General features: G+C 40.6%; 2 protein-coding genes across 3 annotated transcripts in view; one reads left to right on the top strand and one right to left on the bottom strand.

Annotated features, from left to right (window-relative positions):
- Nucleotides 1–10,125, top strand: part of CCZ1 (CCZ1 homolog, vacuolar protein trafficking and biogenesis associated) — a 30,835-nt gene extending 20,710 nt beyond the window's left edge. The window contains exons 13-15 of the mRNA XM_034783958.1: nucleotides 5,399–5,557; nucleotides 6,771–6,898; nucleotides 9,766–10,125. Coding sequence (XP_034639849.1) covers nucleotides 5,399–5,557; nucleotides 6,771–6,898; nucleotides 9,766–9,821 — 343 coding nt within the window. The 3' untranslated portion in view covers nucleotides 9,822–10,125. The remainder of the gene's footprint in view (nucleotides 1–5,398; nucleotides 5,558–6,770; nucleotides 6,899–9,765) is intronic.
- Nucleotides 10,126–10,831: 706 nt separating this feature from the next.
- The window catches only part of LOC117884374 (radial spoke head 10 homolog B2-like), a 36,114-nt gene continuing 28,278 nt past the window's right edge, over nucleotides 10,832–18,667 (bottom strand). For both annotated transcript variants that reach the window (XM_034784730.1, XM_034784729.1), the window contains 2 exons: nucleotides 16,400–16,589; nucleotides 10,832–11,402 (listed from right to left, as the gene is read on the bottom strand). In XM_034784730.1, the coding sequence (XP_034640621.1) occupies nucleotides 11,201–11,402; nucleotides 16,400–16,589 (392 nt within the window). In that variant the 3' untranslated portion in view covers nucleotides 10,832–11,200. The remainder of the gene's footprint in view (nucleotides 11,403–16,399; nucleotides 16,590–18,667) is intronic.

Here is an 18,667-nt window from a genome sequence, read left to right on the forward strand (position 1 = left end):
GAGAGGAGAACAGCTGCTGCTGTCTCTTCCTTTGTAAGCCCTTCCCTTCCTTTCGCTCTACCAGGTGCCTTCCCGTAAGCCCAACAGGGCAGCAGATAATCAGTCACTGGTGCACTGGATGCCCCGCCCCACACACACTGCCTCTTAAAGGGGCCAGTCACCCTGTGACACACACACATTAGTTGCCCAAAGGCAGCTTATAAAGCTGACTATAGACAATGTAGCAAGCTTTGTGGTGACCTTCCTCTTGACTTTCTGAGACTTTGTTTTTCCCAAACTGTGATGGTGTATAGCGTAAAAAAAACAAAACACTGGGATGATATTTTTCAGTTAGGTAAATAAGGGCCGTGACATTTATATTTTTGAGTAGACAAGGTGAGGCGCTTTCAGTTTAGATAAAATATATTGGCTATGTAATTTAATTTATTATAAATCTATGGATATGCATATGCAGACAATGTAGTATGCAGTGCCAAGATCAGAACCTGGGATGTTTCTGTCTACAGAGAGGAAGCATAGCCTTGCGAATAAGGCACTAGGCTGGGACTCAGGAGACCTCAGTTCAATTCCCTGGGCTGCCACAGGCTGTCTTGACACCTTAGACAAATCTTTTTTTTTTTTTTTTTGGTGCCTCAGTTCCTCATCTGTAAAATGAGATCATTATACTTATTTATGTCCAAGAGCTGTTATGAGGAAAATTCCTTGTATGTATCAGATGCTCAGATATTATGATGTGGACCATATTGATACTAGAAGGACCACTACCACTTGAGCTCCAGAAGAATGTTATCTCTGAGTAGTATTAGGTGTTATCCTACGCAGTTCAGTCTCTAAGGGGTGGCAGCTGCAGATATCTGACATTGTATCGAGCAGAAAAGAGCAGCATGCACATTAGCCAGTGCATTATATAACCTCTCCCACTATATTGTATATTAAAAGAACATTATTTAGGTGGCAAGTCAAGCACTCAAAACTTAGGAGATGCCAGAATTAATGTTGCCTATGCAACCTTAATGCTGCCCCTTGTGCTTATGCATTATGCTACTGTCTTTAATTACATGATTACATACTGTTTTTTTCTACAGGCCCTCTACCTCATTTCCTAACTGTTTAGTGCTTGACTTTGCAACCTTTAATGTTCTTTTAGCATTTACTAGGTCTTTAAAAAAATTCCTTAGGTCTTTGAAAAAAGAAATTCTATCATGTAGCATCCTATTGAAAACTACCTGGATGATTGGCAGGATTGGAATGTTTAGATCCACCACACAGACCATGTGAGCTAACAGAGTAACGGATAGCAACTGTAGGTTGTCATCTTGTAGGTGGACCAGCATTAGAGGGAGATGGTAAGCTTTGCCAGTGTGTTTCATGTACTTACTGCCAGCAGAGGAATGGTGAGACTGAGGACTCTTAGGTTCCATTCCAAGCTCTGGATGGAGTGTGTCTAATGGGTTTGCACTCTCTTCTGCCTGTTCGTCCCTCCCCACTCCTCAAGTTTGAACCCTTCTACTCCATCCCCTCCAATTTATCCCAGTCCTGTCTTTTCCCTGCCTGTGGTTCCTTATCTCAGTCCCATTTTTCTCATGTAGCCAGTCCCAGTCTCCTCTCCTCAGGCTTCTCATCCCAGTCCTAGTCTCCTTGCCCAACCAGTCTTAGTCTTACCATTCCAGGCTCCCATTCCAGTTTCCCCTACTCCCAGTCTGTCTCGTTGCCCAGTCATTCCCAATTCTTACCCCCAGCTCCTTGTCCTGAATCTCCTTATGCAACCAATAACAGTTCCCCTGCTCCCACGCTTCATCCAGTTTCTCTCTCTTCCCCACTGACCTCTTGTTGCTGCTGCCACCACCTCCCACATCCACACTTGGCTCCAAGTCCCAATCTCTCTCCCTAGACGACTTCTCCAATCTATGTTCCATTCTCCACCAGCAGCCCCCTGTCCCAATCTCTTTGCTCTGCCAATCTCATTTCTTCCCCCACCCCCGCAAACCTGGCTCCACATTAGATATGTCTCCCTTGCCCCCTCACCTCCTTCCCTCCACCTACTGGCTCCAGGTCCTAGTCCCCTTGCCCAGCCAGTTTGTCTCCCCCTCCCAGCTTCCTGTGGTCTTGTCCAGCCAGTCCCAATCTTTCCCCTCCAACCCTGCCAGCCTTCTGTCCCAATCTTCCCTCCATCCCACTGCGGGCCCAGCTCTTGTCTACCCTGCATTCGAGTCAGACAGCTTCCTCCTCCATGCTCCTTGAGTCCAGTAGGGGTGGTCACTGAGAGCACAGGAGGGACAGACTCCTTGCTCTCTGTTCATGTGCCCAGACCCAGCATGGCCCAGAGCTGCAATCGTATGAAAAGTCCAGCTTCGCTCCTTCAGCCCTGAACTGGAGCATGCCCAGTGCGCCACTGACTCTTCGGGGAATTTAGCTGCTAAAAATCTAAGCCTCTATTGAGCATATGCAAACCACAGTTTTTCAAAGGCTTATAGCTTGGCCAAATTTGGACAGATCCTCATGGGGATGGTAAAAGGCACATCACTGACACACAGACCATTCCCTGCCAAATTTCAATAATTTTTCCAATAAAAGGTTTCCAGAATTATTTTAATATGGGCAGAACATTTTTTCCTTACCCTCTTTCTTGGAAACAGCTGAACCCACATTTTCCAGGGCAATTCAGACTGAGGCAGACACCTGACGTAAAATTTCAGCCCAAATGGTTAAAGTTTGGCAAAGTTATAAGCAACTTAAAACAGCATGTTATAATGGGAAGTGTCAGACAACCTTAATATGCAGCTCTATCAGCCCCATATATAACAACATGCACACTAGCTCAAAAAATTTAGATAGCAAAATACAGCTGCAAGCCTTATACTTTACCAAGAGTACTGTGCTATCTTGCAAGAAACTAACAGTTCAAGGCTATAGAGGTCTGGGACTCTGTTACTGAAATCTTTATTCCTTTTGTCTAACTCTTAAAAGCCCAGGGTAAATCATTGCTGGATTTTACATAGTAGGTTTGTTTTTTCTCTAGTTCCTTTTGTGTTTTATGTTAAAAGAAAAGTGCCTTTTTATACAATAGCACCACTCTAATCGATTGTGATAGCATAGATGTCAGCCCTAATCTAAGCACATATTGTATATTGGCCAGCAGAGAGAAGCTGTGGGTCATTTACATGATAGAGGTTTAAGGCAGCAGCCTAGTTAGTGTATAGTTCATGATGGTTTAAACCAACAGACACATTACACTGAAGGATTATAAACTTTAAAGAGTTTAAATTCCCTACAGCAAGTGGCATTTGTCTGCTGCGGTCAAGCTAATATAAGTGAAGGTGTATATTGAGGATGATAACGTTGTCATTTAGGATGTTTGAAACCATGAATCAGTTGTACCACACAAATGGTTTGTTTGGTAGCACTGTATAAGAAGAAGGGAAAATTCCCAGGCAAGATTTATGTAGTACACACTTGACTGTTTGGGGGAAGAGTTGAGGTGCTTATTAGCTTCTCCCACGATCCTAAATATTTTCTTCAAAAGGTATATTTGTCATGTGGAGTATTTGTTGGTTTCCTACAGTATTGCTGTTCTAAGGATGATTCAATCATACCAAAGATACATGCACACTTACTTTGGTGTGTGGTGACTGTACTAAACTGGCAAAAATGCAGTGAGTCAAATAAAATATGCTTGCAATGGTGCCAACCTATTAAATCATTAAATACTTGTTTTTTTATGTCATTGAGGGATTAAAGCAAAGGAAGATCATCTTATTAACTCTCCCTTAAAATTTTAATGCAGCAGTGCCCTGATAACCTTATATGGTTTCTTTTTACACTAATGCAGTTGGGTGACATAATAGGGAGCAAGATATCCAGACGTTTGAGCCATTTGCTGGTCCGCTAAGGTGATAGTGAGTAAACTGCCATATGATGTCTAGCATAGATGAGACAGTTCCAAACAACTGAATATGTAACCTGAAGTGCCAACTGCTGCAGCAAACCTTCACTGATTGTAATTGTTGAAGCCATCACCAAAACCAATATCAATGACTTAAGTTTAAGTCTTGACTTACCAAACTGGGAAAGGGAGATCATCTCATGCCCGAATCCACCAAGGAGGGTGAAAAACTCTCGTTGGCTTGGCCATTCTGGGAAAGAGGGGAAGTTTTCCTGATCTCAAATATGATAGTCAATGAAAAACTGATACAGTTCTAAATCCCTTATGAAACAAACTAGTAACACAACACCCAACCAAGCCAACAGCTGACTCTTCTTTAGGCAGGCAGCAAGGATCCCCACTCGCAGGCAGCCAGCACCTATATGCTCTCTCCCCAGAGTAGCTAACCAATCCAGCAACCAGCTGTGGTTCAAATCCACCAATGGTGTGAGATCATGGGCCCAGTGGGAGAACTCAAAGAGCTAGTGAAGGAGAAAGGGAGATGTTCTGATGTCCCTCACCGGTGGTTGGGTCCTGGTAAGAGCAGGAAATGCATTAGGCAGACATAATTTTATTCTCTTTCCTGTACTAGGAATTCATGCAGGTCTCTCTTATGGTGTCAGTGTTTTGGAGGTCTAAATGTTTTTCATTTCAATGGCTATCCAAAAACAGTCTGTCAACCCTGCCACAGATCTGGAAAAGTAGTTAGGCATGGCGGGATTTGATTTAAATTGATAGATGTTGGTAAATCAACTAAAAAAAAAATATTGATCACTAAAAGTTGGCAGGATAGTAGCCTTTCCCCCTTTGCCCCTGTCACCAGCACTGTGGCAGTTCAAGGGGCCCTCTGCAGCCCTGCTGTCATGTGTCTGCAGGGCTGCAGGAAACTCCCTGAGCTGCCAGAGCTGGTGAGACCTGATCCCTGGAGGCACAAGGTGTGGGGAAAGGTGTAATTCTGGTGGGGCAAAGCAGAGACCCCCAGTCAGGACTGTGGTGAGGAAGAGGTAAAGACCCTGGCCATGGGGGAGATCACCCTGCTGCTGAATGGCTCCATCCCTGATCCAGAACTGTGGCCAAGGTTTTGTCATCCTCATCGCAGCCCTGGCCTGAGGTCTCAGCTCCCCCAAGCCAGGGCTGCAGCCTCTCCCTCACCTTGTACCCTGATGTCATGGGCCTCTCAGTTGTGTAGGGGAGCCCCTGCCAAGCTGCCCTAATCCCAACCCTTCGCACATGCCCCCTCAATTTCCAGCAACAGTTTAAAAAAAATCTTTAAAATAAATGGTATAAATGGTCAAAATTAGAAAAAAAAATCAAATTCTGCCAAGCCTAATAGTAATATATGCACAATGTCTCAGTATGATGATAAGGTACCTGATCATGGATTTCATGTTGTGCATGGATTAGTGATCTGTGACTTACATATACACATTTCACAAAGACCACTTAGTCACCATTTTCTTTAACTTGTTTTCCTAGGTCTGAGAAGGAACCTCAGTTTAAGTTTATCTATTTCAATCATATGAACTTGGCAGAGAAAAGTACAATTCACATGAGGAAAACACCCAGTGTATCACTCACGTCCGTTCACCCTGACCTCATGAAGATTCTAGGTGATATCAACAGTGATTTTACTAGGTAATCTTATTTACAGTTCTCCTTCTGTCAAATAGGCCTCAGCTTTTAGCAGTGTTCAACTACTGAATTATCCTGTTTTTTCATTTATGTATATATACATACAATTACTGAATATATAAAATTGGGGAATAAGTAATATAGAACAGATTTTTCTTTTATGTGTATCACTGTAGCCAGTTTGATACATTGAAATGTCTGTCCTGTCCCACCCTTCTGGTCTCTTTTTTTTTTTTTTTTTTCCCCCATGAATTTTCATGTCCCTGAGATGTTGGGCTAGATTTCAATAAGGGATTGGATACTTCTGTGGATATCAAGAACAGTCACAGTTGTTATAATTAATAACCAATTTTGGAAGGGATTTAAACCTTATGCTTCAGGGCTTAAGTCAATCTCTGACTATTAGAGATCAGGATGAAACCTAATTTTGAGGGTACATTATCCCACATTTGCCTACTAATTAACATACTAAACTCTTTAAAATATGCTTATAATAAAACACTAAATCCAAGTACTTATTTGAAAAAAAGTATTAGTTTCTCCTATGATGGTGGAATCAAAGCTTGTCATGCCAAACCCGTGAAAAAATGCAGAAATTGGGCTTGTTTTTGGCTTAATTGGCTTGTGAAAAAGCAGGGGCTGGGGGGGAGAGAGTCGGGTGCACAGTGGGCCCACCACAGTCCCAGACTGCACGCCAGAAGGATCTAGTCACATAGAGTGTTAGGGTTCTTAGGGATTGGCTTGTTTTGGCCTTATTGTGAAAGTCAGGGTGCTACCGCGTGAAAGTTGGCAACTGTGGACACCAAGCAGTTTCTTTCAAAGCACTGATGTTTAGTTGACTAGTAGACTAAATAAGTGGTTGGCTTACTTCCTCGTGATTAAATTCTCCCAAATGGAGATTGTGGAGGCTATGCTGGCACTGACTTGCTGTATTTATGTCTCCTGAGTTGAGCACACCTGCTCATTTTTGGTTTTCTGTTCATTTGCAATGTCACAGCAATCTGCGAGATCAGCTATTCAGTTCACATCTAGTTTATTCATAACCCTTAGGGCAGTTAAACAATTACTAAAACTGTTGTATTTGCTGGTTATTTCTTGAGATCTTTACTTCAATATTGTTGCTTGTAATGTAAGTTATTTATTTTGCTTTTCGAGTCCCTTATTTTTGATGTCGGTACAAATTTCCCTAAGGTTTGTTGTATCCAATTTCTTTCAGAGTTGATGAGGATGAAGAAATCATTGTGAAGGCAATGAGTGACTACTGGGTGGTTGGGAAAAAGTCTGATCAACGGGAACTGTATGTTATTTTGAATCAAAAAAATGCAAACCTTATTGAAGTTAATGGTAAGTTTTTTGTTGTTGTTTTTTTAATTTTTGCTATTTGTTAAATACTGTTGGTGTTACTAAAATGCTTATCAATGGATTTTTAGTTCTCTATTTTATATAAGATACGCTTAATGGGGGATTTTTTTCTATGCTACACCAGATCAGCTTGCCTAAGGCTTTGTCTCTCCTCCATGTTTTGCATGGCAACTAAATCATAAATATTCAGACTTTAAGTCGATGTTCTTAACAATGAATCGATGACCATTATCTTACTCCTTGACATTTAATGGGAGTGCTCTGTTGAAATTTAATTTTGGAATATTTAATAAATGAAGTGCATTATTATATTTCCAGGAGGTTAAAATGCCTACTTTTCTGAACTTGTCTTTTATAAGTCAAGGCAATATATTTTCACAAAGGGAAGTAGTCATTAAGATTATTACTGTTTTTCTCCCAAAGTGCTTTCCTACTTCAGTTTTACACTGCAATTTAAGACATACCAAGTACATGAAGAAACACGCATCAATATTACCTTTAGCCCAATTCATTTGGATAAAAAATGAGAACATTATGGGGCAATATCAACTTGAAAACTAAACAGTTTTTTTTTACAAGATAAAAGTACTTTGTTTCTACATCTGCCCCTGACCTTCCTGCTAATTATTCTGGTTTTACAGTCCTACTTCTCTATAATTGTTTTTTCTCTCTCCTTGCTTCTGTGCGGAAGAGGCACAGAAATGGGGGAGACAGACTTGCTGTACTTAAAGTGCTGTCAAATGCACAAAGTGTATAAATGATCTGGAAAAAGGGGTAAACAGTGAGGTGGCAAAATTTGCAGATGATGCAAAATTATTAAAGATAGTTAAAACCCAGGCAGACTGCAAAGAGCTACAAAAGGATCTCTCAAAACTGAGTGACTGGGCAACCAAATGGCAGATGAAATGTTAATAAATGCAAAGTAATGCACCTTGGAAAGCATAATCCCAAATATACATATAAAATGATGGTCTAAATTAGCCGCTACCACTCAAGAAAGAGATTTTGGAGTCATTGTGGATAGTTCTCTGAAAACATCCACTCAATATGCAGCAGCAGTCAAAAAAGTGAACAGACTACTGGGAATAATTAAGAAAGGGATAGATAATAGGACAGAAAATATCATGTTGCCTCTATATAAATCCACGGTACACCCACATCTTGAATACTGTGTGCAGATGAGGTCGCCCCATCTCAAAAAAGATACATTAGAATTGGAAAGGGTTCAAAAAAGGGCAACAAAAATTATTAGGGATATGGAACGGCTTCTATATGAGGAGAGATTAATAAGACTGGGACTTTTCAGCTTGGAAAAGAGATGGTTAAGGGGAGATGTGATTGAGGTCTATAAAATCATGACTGGTGTAGAGAAAGTAGATAAGGAAGTGTTGTTTACTACTTCTCATAACACAAGAACTAGGAGTCACCAAATGAAATTAATAGGCAGCAGATTTAAAACAAATAAAAAGAAGTATTTCTTCACACAACGCACAGTCAACCTGTGGAACTCCTTGTCCGAGGATGTTGTGAAGGCCAAGATCATAACAGGGTTCAAAAAAGAATTAGAGAAATTCATGGAGGGTAGAAATTCATGTTTGCCAGAAGCTGGGAATGAATGACAGGGGATGGATCACTGGATGATTACCTGTTCTGTTCATTCCCTCTGGGGCACCTGGCACTGGCCACTATCGGAAGATGGACCTTTGGCCTGACACAGTAGGGCCATTCTTATGTTCTTATAAACTGGAGAAAAACAGGATTACTCTAACCAAATCCTGGGTATAACTGTCAATAAGAGTTGGTTTGGGGAAAAACCCCAGATAAATGATTTTTCAACTGATGCTGTCACTTTCAATAAACGTAAGACTCCTTTAGGTGTGGCCCAAGGCTACAAAACCAGTAATTTAGATGCTGGTAAAGGGCCTGATCAAGCAAGATGCTCAGCACCCTTAACTCCTGTTTAGCTATATTGAAGATGAGGGCCCTGAACACCTTTAGGATCATACCCGTTGTGCAGGAATAGTAGATAAGAATGTTTATACAGTAACTATAGTGCTGCCTCTAAATTACAAAGCAATCGCTAAAAACATTGTACTGGAAATTAATCTTCTCTATGAGAAGAAAGTAGGGGAGCACAAAACAAAAGACTTTAATCTTAATATTATTTGAGTAAGGATATTGATTTATCAATGTTTCTTCTAATCCAGTGGTTCTTATTGCACTGCAACCCCCTTCTGACAACCAAAATTACTACATGACCCCAGAAGGGGGGACCGAAACGTGAGCATGCCCCAGCCCTGCCACCCTGGGCCGGGGTGGGAGAGCAAAGCCGAAGCCCAAGAGCTTCAGCCCAAGGCTGAACCACACCACTCAGTGCTGAAGCCCTTGGGCTTTGGCTTCAGCCATGGGCCCCAGCACGTCTAACGCCAGCCCAGGCAACCCCATTAAAATAGGGTCACGACCCACAGTTTGAGAATCCCTGTTCTAATCATTAAGCAAGACTTGTTTAACAAGAAAAGTTTGTTCTTTCTTTTTGTGAATTCAGGATAAAAGCTAAGTCCATATTTGGCATGAAAAGACTGATATGTGAATTTTCAGACTGGGCCTGCTGAACAAAATTGACCCACCTTTCTCTTACTAAAAATAGAAATAAGGAGTTGATATGCACCAGGACATTCCTTAAAAAAAAAAAAAGGGGGGGGGGAGTGAGAATATGTTTTAAAAGCAGAAAACCCTAACAAATGTAATATTTTTCCCCGGATACAGTTACAGTTCTGTCAAGTCTTCTTTTAAAAGCAGGGTGTTTATATAATATGTTTCTGAACTCTCTCTCTTTTTTTTTTAAACAGAAGAAGTAAAGAAACTTTGTGCAACACAGTTCAATAATATTTTCTTCCTGGATTGATCTGCAGAGGGCTGATTTAGTGAAAAAGAATCTACAAATGTCAGAAACATTTTTGTTTAACATGAAAGGTTATTAGTCATATTATTGACTGGAATAATGACAATAGTAAAGCAATACTTGCTTTGTAAGAATCAAATTTCTACTGAAGCTGTAAACTCTGATCATAAGATTTTTAGATTTTAAAATATTTATGTGCAAACTAATTAAAACCAATCTGATAATTCAACTGTACCATTCCATTTCTCTAATATTGTTATGTTAATATTTTACTGGACAATAAAATTAATAATTGTTACAATTTTAAGGGCCCTTTTGTTCCCCTTCTGTGCTCACGTGCAAATGAGTGGACTGAAGTGTGGGGATTTATTTTCTACACATTAGCATGTAAAAGAGAGGGGGAGGTACTTGATGTTAACCCTATCATCCGAGTCTGAAGTGGCACCCACAGTAAAGGATATTGAGTTACCTAAAATAGTCTCAGAATCATCAGCATGTAAAAGCTACACTGCACCAGTTCTTCAATACTACACAAGTAAACTAACCTGTTCCTCTCCTGTATAAGTTGACAGAGGCTGCTGCTTTAACAATAAAAAGTGAAAAGGATAAGGGCCTGATCTTCCAATTCATACTTAGTAGTCGTACCACTGAAATCACATGATGCAGGATTAAGCCCAAAGATTTACTTTACATGAGTGAAATATCTGGATTCCTTACATGCCAATGTACATAAAATAGGTGTACAGACGCTCCCCGACTTACCCAAGGCGTTCCGGAACAGAACACTTGCGTAAATCGAATTTTGTGTAAGTCGGGAACATATCTCCAACAATTATGCAAAAAAAACCTAAACACAAAAAAAACCCTTACGGAACTTTTTACTTAAGTGCAGATTTCCCTAAGTTGGGTTTGTGTAACCTGAGGAACGTCTGTATAAGCAAAAGCCTCATGCAGGATGTATAGTTTTAAATTCCATTCAGACTATGCAGTCTCATGGTTACAAGAGTTAGCCAACAAACAAACCTGAAACACTAATGATCTTTTAATGGAAAAATGTCTCGTAATATGGCATATAGTACATGTATGGAATGGCTTTGTATGTTCAAAGGTTTACACAAGTTTTATGTAACAATCAATTATATAATCACACTCCCCAATTTCTAGGGGGGTCAGGATATCAGCAGATGGAGGTGTGGGGGAAGACTGGAGAGTTAAATTTCCCTCTGATATAAACAAATACAAATAATTTTATTCATTCATTTCCTAGAACCTACATTGTAATGTTTAGATTTTACAGACCTAGAAAGTAAATCTGATACCTTAAAAATGTTAACAAGCGCAGACTTTACTTACAACTTTATTATTGCAACAGTCAGCCTAATTTACTTTTTCTTTTTCTTCCCCCCTGCAGAAACCTTGCTAATGACTGGCTGGGGCAGAATCACTACTTCTTCCTTTGCAGGAAGTGGCAGCTGTGTAGCTGAATCCTCTGGCTCTTTAACCACTCCACTATCTGTCTCTGCTTTTTCTGCTGCAGCTTCTTCTTGTTTTTTGGCCTCTTCGGCTTTCCTTATGGCGATAAGCCTAAGCTCGCACAAACAAACAAAAGTTTACACTTGTTTACCACTGCAACAAATTCATGCAAACTTATCATAGGCTAAAATGATTGTTTTGCTTAAGTAAATATAGCCATACTGCAATTACATGCAGAATGAATTACCTAATCAGAAATGTGATCCTTTTAATCCTTTCCTAAAATGTGTGTGCTGTGTAGTTGCTACTTCGCAATCAACCATTGTTAAGCTTCATGTATCATTGCATAATCCAAGCACATTCTTAAAAGGAAAAATTATTTACCTGTGATCCTAGTTCTCTGAACATATCATCTCGTTAGCACAAGACTGCTTCCCTAGCTCTCAAGTTGTTTTTTGACCCCTGAAGGTAGTGGTAGCAGTGCAACATGTGAGGTAGGCTTTCCTAATAGTAATCCTATGCAGCGCATAAATACTACTCTCTGAATGTTCCAGTCAATTCTTTCGATTATGCAGAAGGCAAAGCTCCCATAAAAGAAACTAATGCCAGATCAGTATAAGGGCTTATCTCCACTCCAAGTTGCATTTGTTTAATTAAATTGTTTGATTAAACTAGTGTAACTATGTGGAGACAGTGTTCTGTGGTTTTAACTTGCACCTCTAAATGTACAGTTGCAAACTAAACCAATATAAACAGTTTTAAACTAACAAGTGTCCACCTGGTTATGCTGGTTTAACTAAATTCCCATAAAAATCACATTAGCTATCTCAGTGTGTAGCCCAGGCATACTTTTTTTTTTTAAGTGCTTCGGTAAAGAAAATGAACAAGGTACAAGGGAAAAAATGTCAATAAGTAACCAGCAAGTTCTGAGAGGAAGCGGGCAGAGGAGTGACAATCGTGCCAGGTATTTTCAGGGAAGCAGAATTACAGGTAAGTAATTTTCCCTTCTCTAAAGAGACCTTCTGTACAGGAGTCTCACTCCTTCAGAGATGTTCCAAAAGCCAGTGGAGCTCAGCTGTAGCAAGGGCAAGGAGGGCTTTTTGGGAGAGAGGACTAATGCTGCTCGTCAGGCACAGAATACAAAGCTGTAGAATGCTTCTGCGGTATGGGCCCAAACGCCACGCAAAAATATTTGACCAACTGAAAATGAGGGATGTCCTGAAATTAAAAAAAAAAAAAATTGTATGAAGGTGAGAGAGTTTGGTCTCTCCTACCTTGGAAACAAATGCTGGAGCACAGAGAATCCCTTTTGGAGCCTGAATTCAACCAATAATGCTTTCCAAACGTATGAAGAATGGAAGGTGTAGTTGCTTTGCATATGTCTGTGATAGGAACATCCATTAGGCAGGTAGTGGTGGGCATAGATTCTAGGTCATGCCAAGGCTCACTCAGTTTCAGACCAGTTACGTCCTAACAATGCAAAGCACTGAAGACATTGGGTAAAGTTTTTGTAAGTGCCCAAGTTCCATTTTCAAAAGAGATTTGGGTATCAAATTGAAAGTTAATGGCTTAGTGACTTAGGAGCTTTAGGCACTTATGAAAATTTTACCCATAGTCATTTCCCACTTAACTGGTGTAAAAAGAAAAAGTTGTGTGGTCTTTCTCAGTGCTTTATATAGAATCATAGAAATGTAGGGCTGTAAGTCACCTTGAGAAGTCACCTCGTCCAGCCCCCTCCCTGTGCTGAGACAGGATGAAATAAACCTAGGCCATCCCTGACAGATATTTGTCCAACCTTTTCTTAAACCTCCAATGATGGGGATTCCATAACATCCCTTGGAAGCCTATTCCAGAGCTTAACAACTCTTATTGTTAGAAAGCTTTCCTAATATCTAACCTAAATCTTCCCTTGCTGGACATTAATTCTTGTCCTACCTTCAGCGGAGACAGAGAATTGATCATAGTCCTCTTTATAATAGCCCTTAATAGATTTGAAGATTTATCAGGTCCCCTCAGTCTTCTTTCTTCAAGACTAAACATACCCATTTTTTTTAAACCTCTCCTCGTAGGTCAGGTCTTCTAATCCTTTTATCATTTTTGTTGTTCTCCTCTGCACACTTTCCAATTTGTCCACATCTTTCCTAAAGTGTGGTGCCTAGAATTGGACTCAGTACTCCCGCTGAGGCCTCACCAGTGCCAAGCAGAGTGGGACAATTACCTCTGGTCTTGTATTCGACATATCTGTTAATGCAGTGTTTTTTGCTGCTGTATCACATTGACTGCTATTCAATTTGTGATCCTTTTCAGCAGTACTATTGCCTAGCCCATTATTCCTCATTTTGTAGTTGTCCATTTGATTTTTCCTTCCTAAGTGAAAAGTATTTCACTTATCTCTATTGAATTTCAGCTTGTTGAATTCAGACTGATTGTCCAAAGTGCTTGCAACCATTCCCAGTTTAGTGTCATCTGCAAATTTTATGAGCATATTCTCCACTCCATTATCCAAGTCACTAATGAAAATATTGACTAGTTCTGGACCCAGGACTGACCCCCTGTAAGACCCTCCTAGATACACCCTCCCAGTTTGACAACAAACCTTTGATAACTACTCTTTCAATCAGTTGTGTACTAATTTATAGTAATTTAATCTAGCCCACACTTCCCTAGTTTGCTTATGCGAATGTCACGTAAGACTGTCAAAAACCTTACTAAAATCAAGAGATACCATAGCTATTGCTTCCCCCTATGCACTAGGCCAGTAACCCCATCTGAGAATGAAATTTGGTTGGTTTGGCATGATTTATACTTGACAAATCCATGCTGGCTGTTCCTTATAACCCTATTATCCTCCAGAGGCCTACAAATTGACTGATAGCTGGAAAGATTCTGGAACAAATTACTAAATTTAGATGGACCGGTCTATAATGCCTAGGGTCCTCTTTGTTCTCCTCTTTAAAGATAGGCAAACGTACTTTCTCCAGTCTTCTGGAACGTCACTGGTCCTCCAAATGTTCTCAAAGATAATTGCTAATGGTTCTGATATTGCTTCAGCTTGTTCCTTAAGTACTAGGATGAATTTCATCAGGCCTTGCTGACTTTACTACATCTAACTTATCTAAATATTCTTTAAACTAGTCTTGCTCTATTTTAGCTTGCATTCTGTCCTTGTTGTTAATATTAATTGTGTTGTGTATCTGGTCACCATTAACCTTTTCAGTGAAGAGTGAAGCAAAATAGGTACACCTCTACCCCGATATAACACCAATTCACATAGAACACGGTAAAGCAGTGCTCTAGGGGAGCAGGGCTGCGCACTCCGGCAGATCAAAGCAAGTTCAATATAACGCGGTTTTACCTATAACACGGTAAGATTTTTTGGCTCCCGAGAACAGCGTTATATTGGGGTAGAGGTGTATTGAACACCTCAGCTTTCTTGATGTCATCAGTTATTAGCGCTCTTTCCCCATTAAGTAGAGGACCTACACTTTACTTTGTCGCTCTCTTGCTTCTAATATATTTAAAGAACCTCTTCTTATTGCCTTTTATGTCCCTTGCTAGAGGTATCTCATTTTGTGCCTTAGCTTTTCTGATTTTGTTCTTATGTGCTTGTGCTATTCTTTTGTACTCCTCAGCAATCTGTCCACGTTTTCACTTTTTGTAGGATTCCTTTTTGATTTGCAGGTCATTAAAGAGCTCCTGAGGGAGCCATATTGACCTCTTATTATATTTCCTATCTTTCCTTCCCCTCAGGATAGCATACATTTAATACTGTCTCCTTGAGAAACTGCCAGCTCTCCTGACCTACTTTTTCTCTTAGATGTTCTTCCCATGGGACCTTACCTCCAAGTTCTCTGAGTCTGGTAAAGTTTGTTTAGACCTGTTCTACACAAAGTTTTTGAGTGGGCATAACTATTTTGGCTAGGGGGTCTGATCTTTTTACCAATGTAGTGTAGTCCCTAGAGTAGACAATTATATTTGTGTACAGGTCCTTGATACCAGTAGAGGTAGAATATACCAGTATAGATATGGACTCTTACATCGACAGAACTATGTCCACACATAGGGGTTATATATCACCTTAACTGTACCTCTATAAAGTGGTATAACTTGTGTGTGTAGACAAGCACCTAGTCTGCTCTAATTAGAACACCAACAACCTTTCAGCATAGAAAAAGGGCCTCATCATGATCTATGCAGGATGAACACGGCCAGGACAAAAGGTTCGTTAAAGTGAAATGTTGACCTGGCTGTGGAAGGAAAGTCAGCAGGATCTGCAATGCCCCCTTATCCTTGGAAGATATGATACAATATGGATCAGTTGCTAGGGCCTGAAACTCATTCCTTCTGGGAGCTGAAGTCACTGCCATTGGGAAAATGATCATCCATGTAAGAAACCTAAACCCTGAGGAACTGACTGATTGGGGGGAGGATAGCTCAGTGGTGTGTGCATTGGCCTGCTAAACCCAGGGTTGTGAATTCAATCCTTGAGGGAGCCACTTAGGGATCTGGGGCAAAATCAGTACTTGGTCCTGCTAGTGAAGGCAGGGGGCTGGACTCAGTGACCTTTCAAGGTCCCTTCCAGTTCTAGGAGATAGGATATCTCCATTAATTTATATTTCAAAAGTAGCTGAGTGTTCTACAGAAGGGTTTGAAAAATGTTAAACCCCATGTGAACCCCGGGTGACAAGGGGTTGGTGTGATATATTCAGATTGCAATGAGCTAGGATAATTGAGACTACCTCCTGATAGGCAGAAATAGCTGCCAAATGTGCTTCAGAAAAGAAGAAAAATCACACAGGGCCTTTCCCCTAAGTGTCAGGGGTAGTTGTGTGTAAACATTTTCTTTTTCATCTCAATTTCTTTCTGAGAGAACCTGGGTAACGTTCTATAACAAATGAAAAGAAATTGATTATTGTAGTCTACTGTTTGCACTATATAAATCAGTCATCCAATAGAGTATTTTGAAAGTAGCTAGTGGATGTGATTTATCAAAGAACAGAGTGACAATTTCCCAAATCCTAAATCTTCAAGAACATGGTATTCATATAGGACCTTACTCTAGATGTCTCTAGGTGTAAAATGAAGCTTTTAAATTAATTAAGACTCACTTTGCTTCCTCTTCAATTTTCAACTGCAAGGCTAATTCAGCATCCCGTTTCCTATTTTCTTCTACGTTTTCCTTCACCATTTGAGCATGCTTGTAGGCAGGAAAGAACTTGTTCACAAAAAAGATGTACATCTGATTCAGCCACAGACTGAGTTTTTCCTTCTGTTCGTTTTTTGCTTTTTCTAGTTTATCTGTAACAGAACCATTTACATTTTAATTGTAGTTTAACCTACTTAATATATTTGGCTCATTCTACATTTTAATCAATACAACCAACTCCTCCCCATCCAGGATGTTCTAGAATTCTGATATGGCTACCAAAATAAAAGTGTGTCCTGTGAAGCTGCTAGGCTACCATCTAGGCCTCAAGGCTCATAAGAGGCATATGCTTTGTTCCTCTGCTTGGTGTCGAAGGGAGCCACATTGGAGGAAATGTTCAAAAACAACACATGAGGTAGACTGTGGCAGCTATATGGTAGCATCATTTCCTTTGCTGCATAGTTGCCACTTGCTGACCTCTGTACTGGAAGGCTATTGTTTCTGCTTCAACTCCAGCATAAATGTGTTCGTTTAGCATTAAATTACTGCTACAGCAATTCCATATCTACAGTTGTTTTACGCAGGAGAGGTGAGTAGGAAAATGATTGTGTCAAGATGCCAGGTAGGACAAAGTGTGGTGGGTCAGAAGTGCTGCAAAATCATGGACATAACTCTGTCTTCAGCTGATCCTATGGAGCCCAGCCTCTGCTCCTTTAAGAGGCAAATCCCCATCCCTTTCTGCACATTCTTTTGTGAGAAGGAGATAGCATGGTCCAGGCTACAGTGAAAATCCTAGTGGATTGATGAGGTCAGTTTTTCTCCTGTTGGCACTTGCCCCTCTAACAGCAGTGTCCTTCCCTTAAAAAAATGTATATAAATAAAAACAAAGAATTCAAAAACACCTAAAGTAAAATTAATGGACCGTAGTTCTTATGGCACAACATAAAATGCACCTTGCTTGAAGGGCATCCCAATTTGGGATTCTGGTATCCATTCTCACGTCCAACTTGCTCCTACATACATATGCAATAACATTCTACAGTTGTTATAAAAAGAATACAGTAGGGATGGTTGCTGAAGCACCTTGTCTGCTTGTACTCTTGTGTTTGTGACAACCCACCCCCCGCCCATTCGTATAAGACTTTTATAGCTATGAAGAACAACAGAGCTAGGATTCCCTAAGCAGGCAAGAGGGAGTCAATGTAGGCAAATGAGAGATGCAAGGCTCAAGAGAGGCTCATGAGAAGTGCCATGTGGTGCACTAACGGGAACCCCACATACAAATTATGCTTTTCTGGCTGACAGATTATGTAAATACTGTGATACAGAGACCCCCTGGCAAAAAGTCCCCCATTCTTTGTAAACAGCTCTCACCTCAGATCTGACAAACTCATTACACCCAACATATATCTTGCAGGATTTTCATCTATATACGATATCATGTGAGGTATCTACAGAAAGCTCGTAACTTGTCAAGACAATCATTGTGCAATATATGTTCTGGTAATATTTAAGGAATAGTATATTTATACTGAAAGTATGCCTTATGGACTTGGTCATAGAAATGAAATAACAAAAGGGGTAATGTGCCTGAGGCCAGGTCTACACTAGTTATAGCAGTATAACTATGTCATTCAGGGATGTGAATAATCCACATCCCTGAGCAACATAGTTAAACCGGCCTAACCCCCAACGTAGACAGTGCTATGGCGACAGGAGAGCTTCTCCCATCGATTATAGCTACCACCTCTCTCTAAGGTGGATTAATTACGCCAATGGGAGAGGCTCTCCTGTCAGTGTAGGAGTGTCTTCACTAAGGGCTTGTCTACACTTACATTTTATAGTGCTCTAATTTTCTGGCTCGGGGGTGAAAAATCTGCAAGTCTGAGCGCTTTAAAGTGCTAGTGTAGATGGGCTTTGAGTGCTTGGAGCTAATCCCCCTCGTGGAGGTGGATTACCAGGAGTGCTGGAAGAGCTCTCTCCTAGCGCTCATGCACGACCACATTCGCACTTCAAAGCGCTGCCGTGGGAGCATTCCCGCAGCAGCGCTTTGAAGTTTCCAGTGTAGACATACCCTTAAGCACTACAGTGGCACAGCTGAGCTGATACAGTGTTTTAAGTGTAGACTTGCCCTCAGTGATGGTGCATTCAAGCAAAAGGGAGTTGTCACTCTTCCTTAATCAGCTGGCGAGGTAATGAAAGGTTCAATTCACTACCCTTGCTCCCTCCT

This window comes from Trachemys scripta, chromosome 10, assembly GCF_013100865.1.
Source record: "Trachemys scripta elegans isolate TJP31775 chromosome 10, CAS_Tse_1.0, whole genome shotgun sequence".
Classification (NCBI taxonomy): domain Eukaryota; kingdom Metazoa; phylum Chordata; order Testudines; family Emydidae; genus Trachemys; species Trachemys scripta.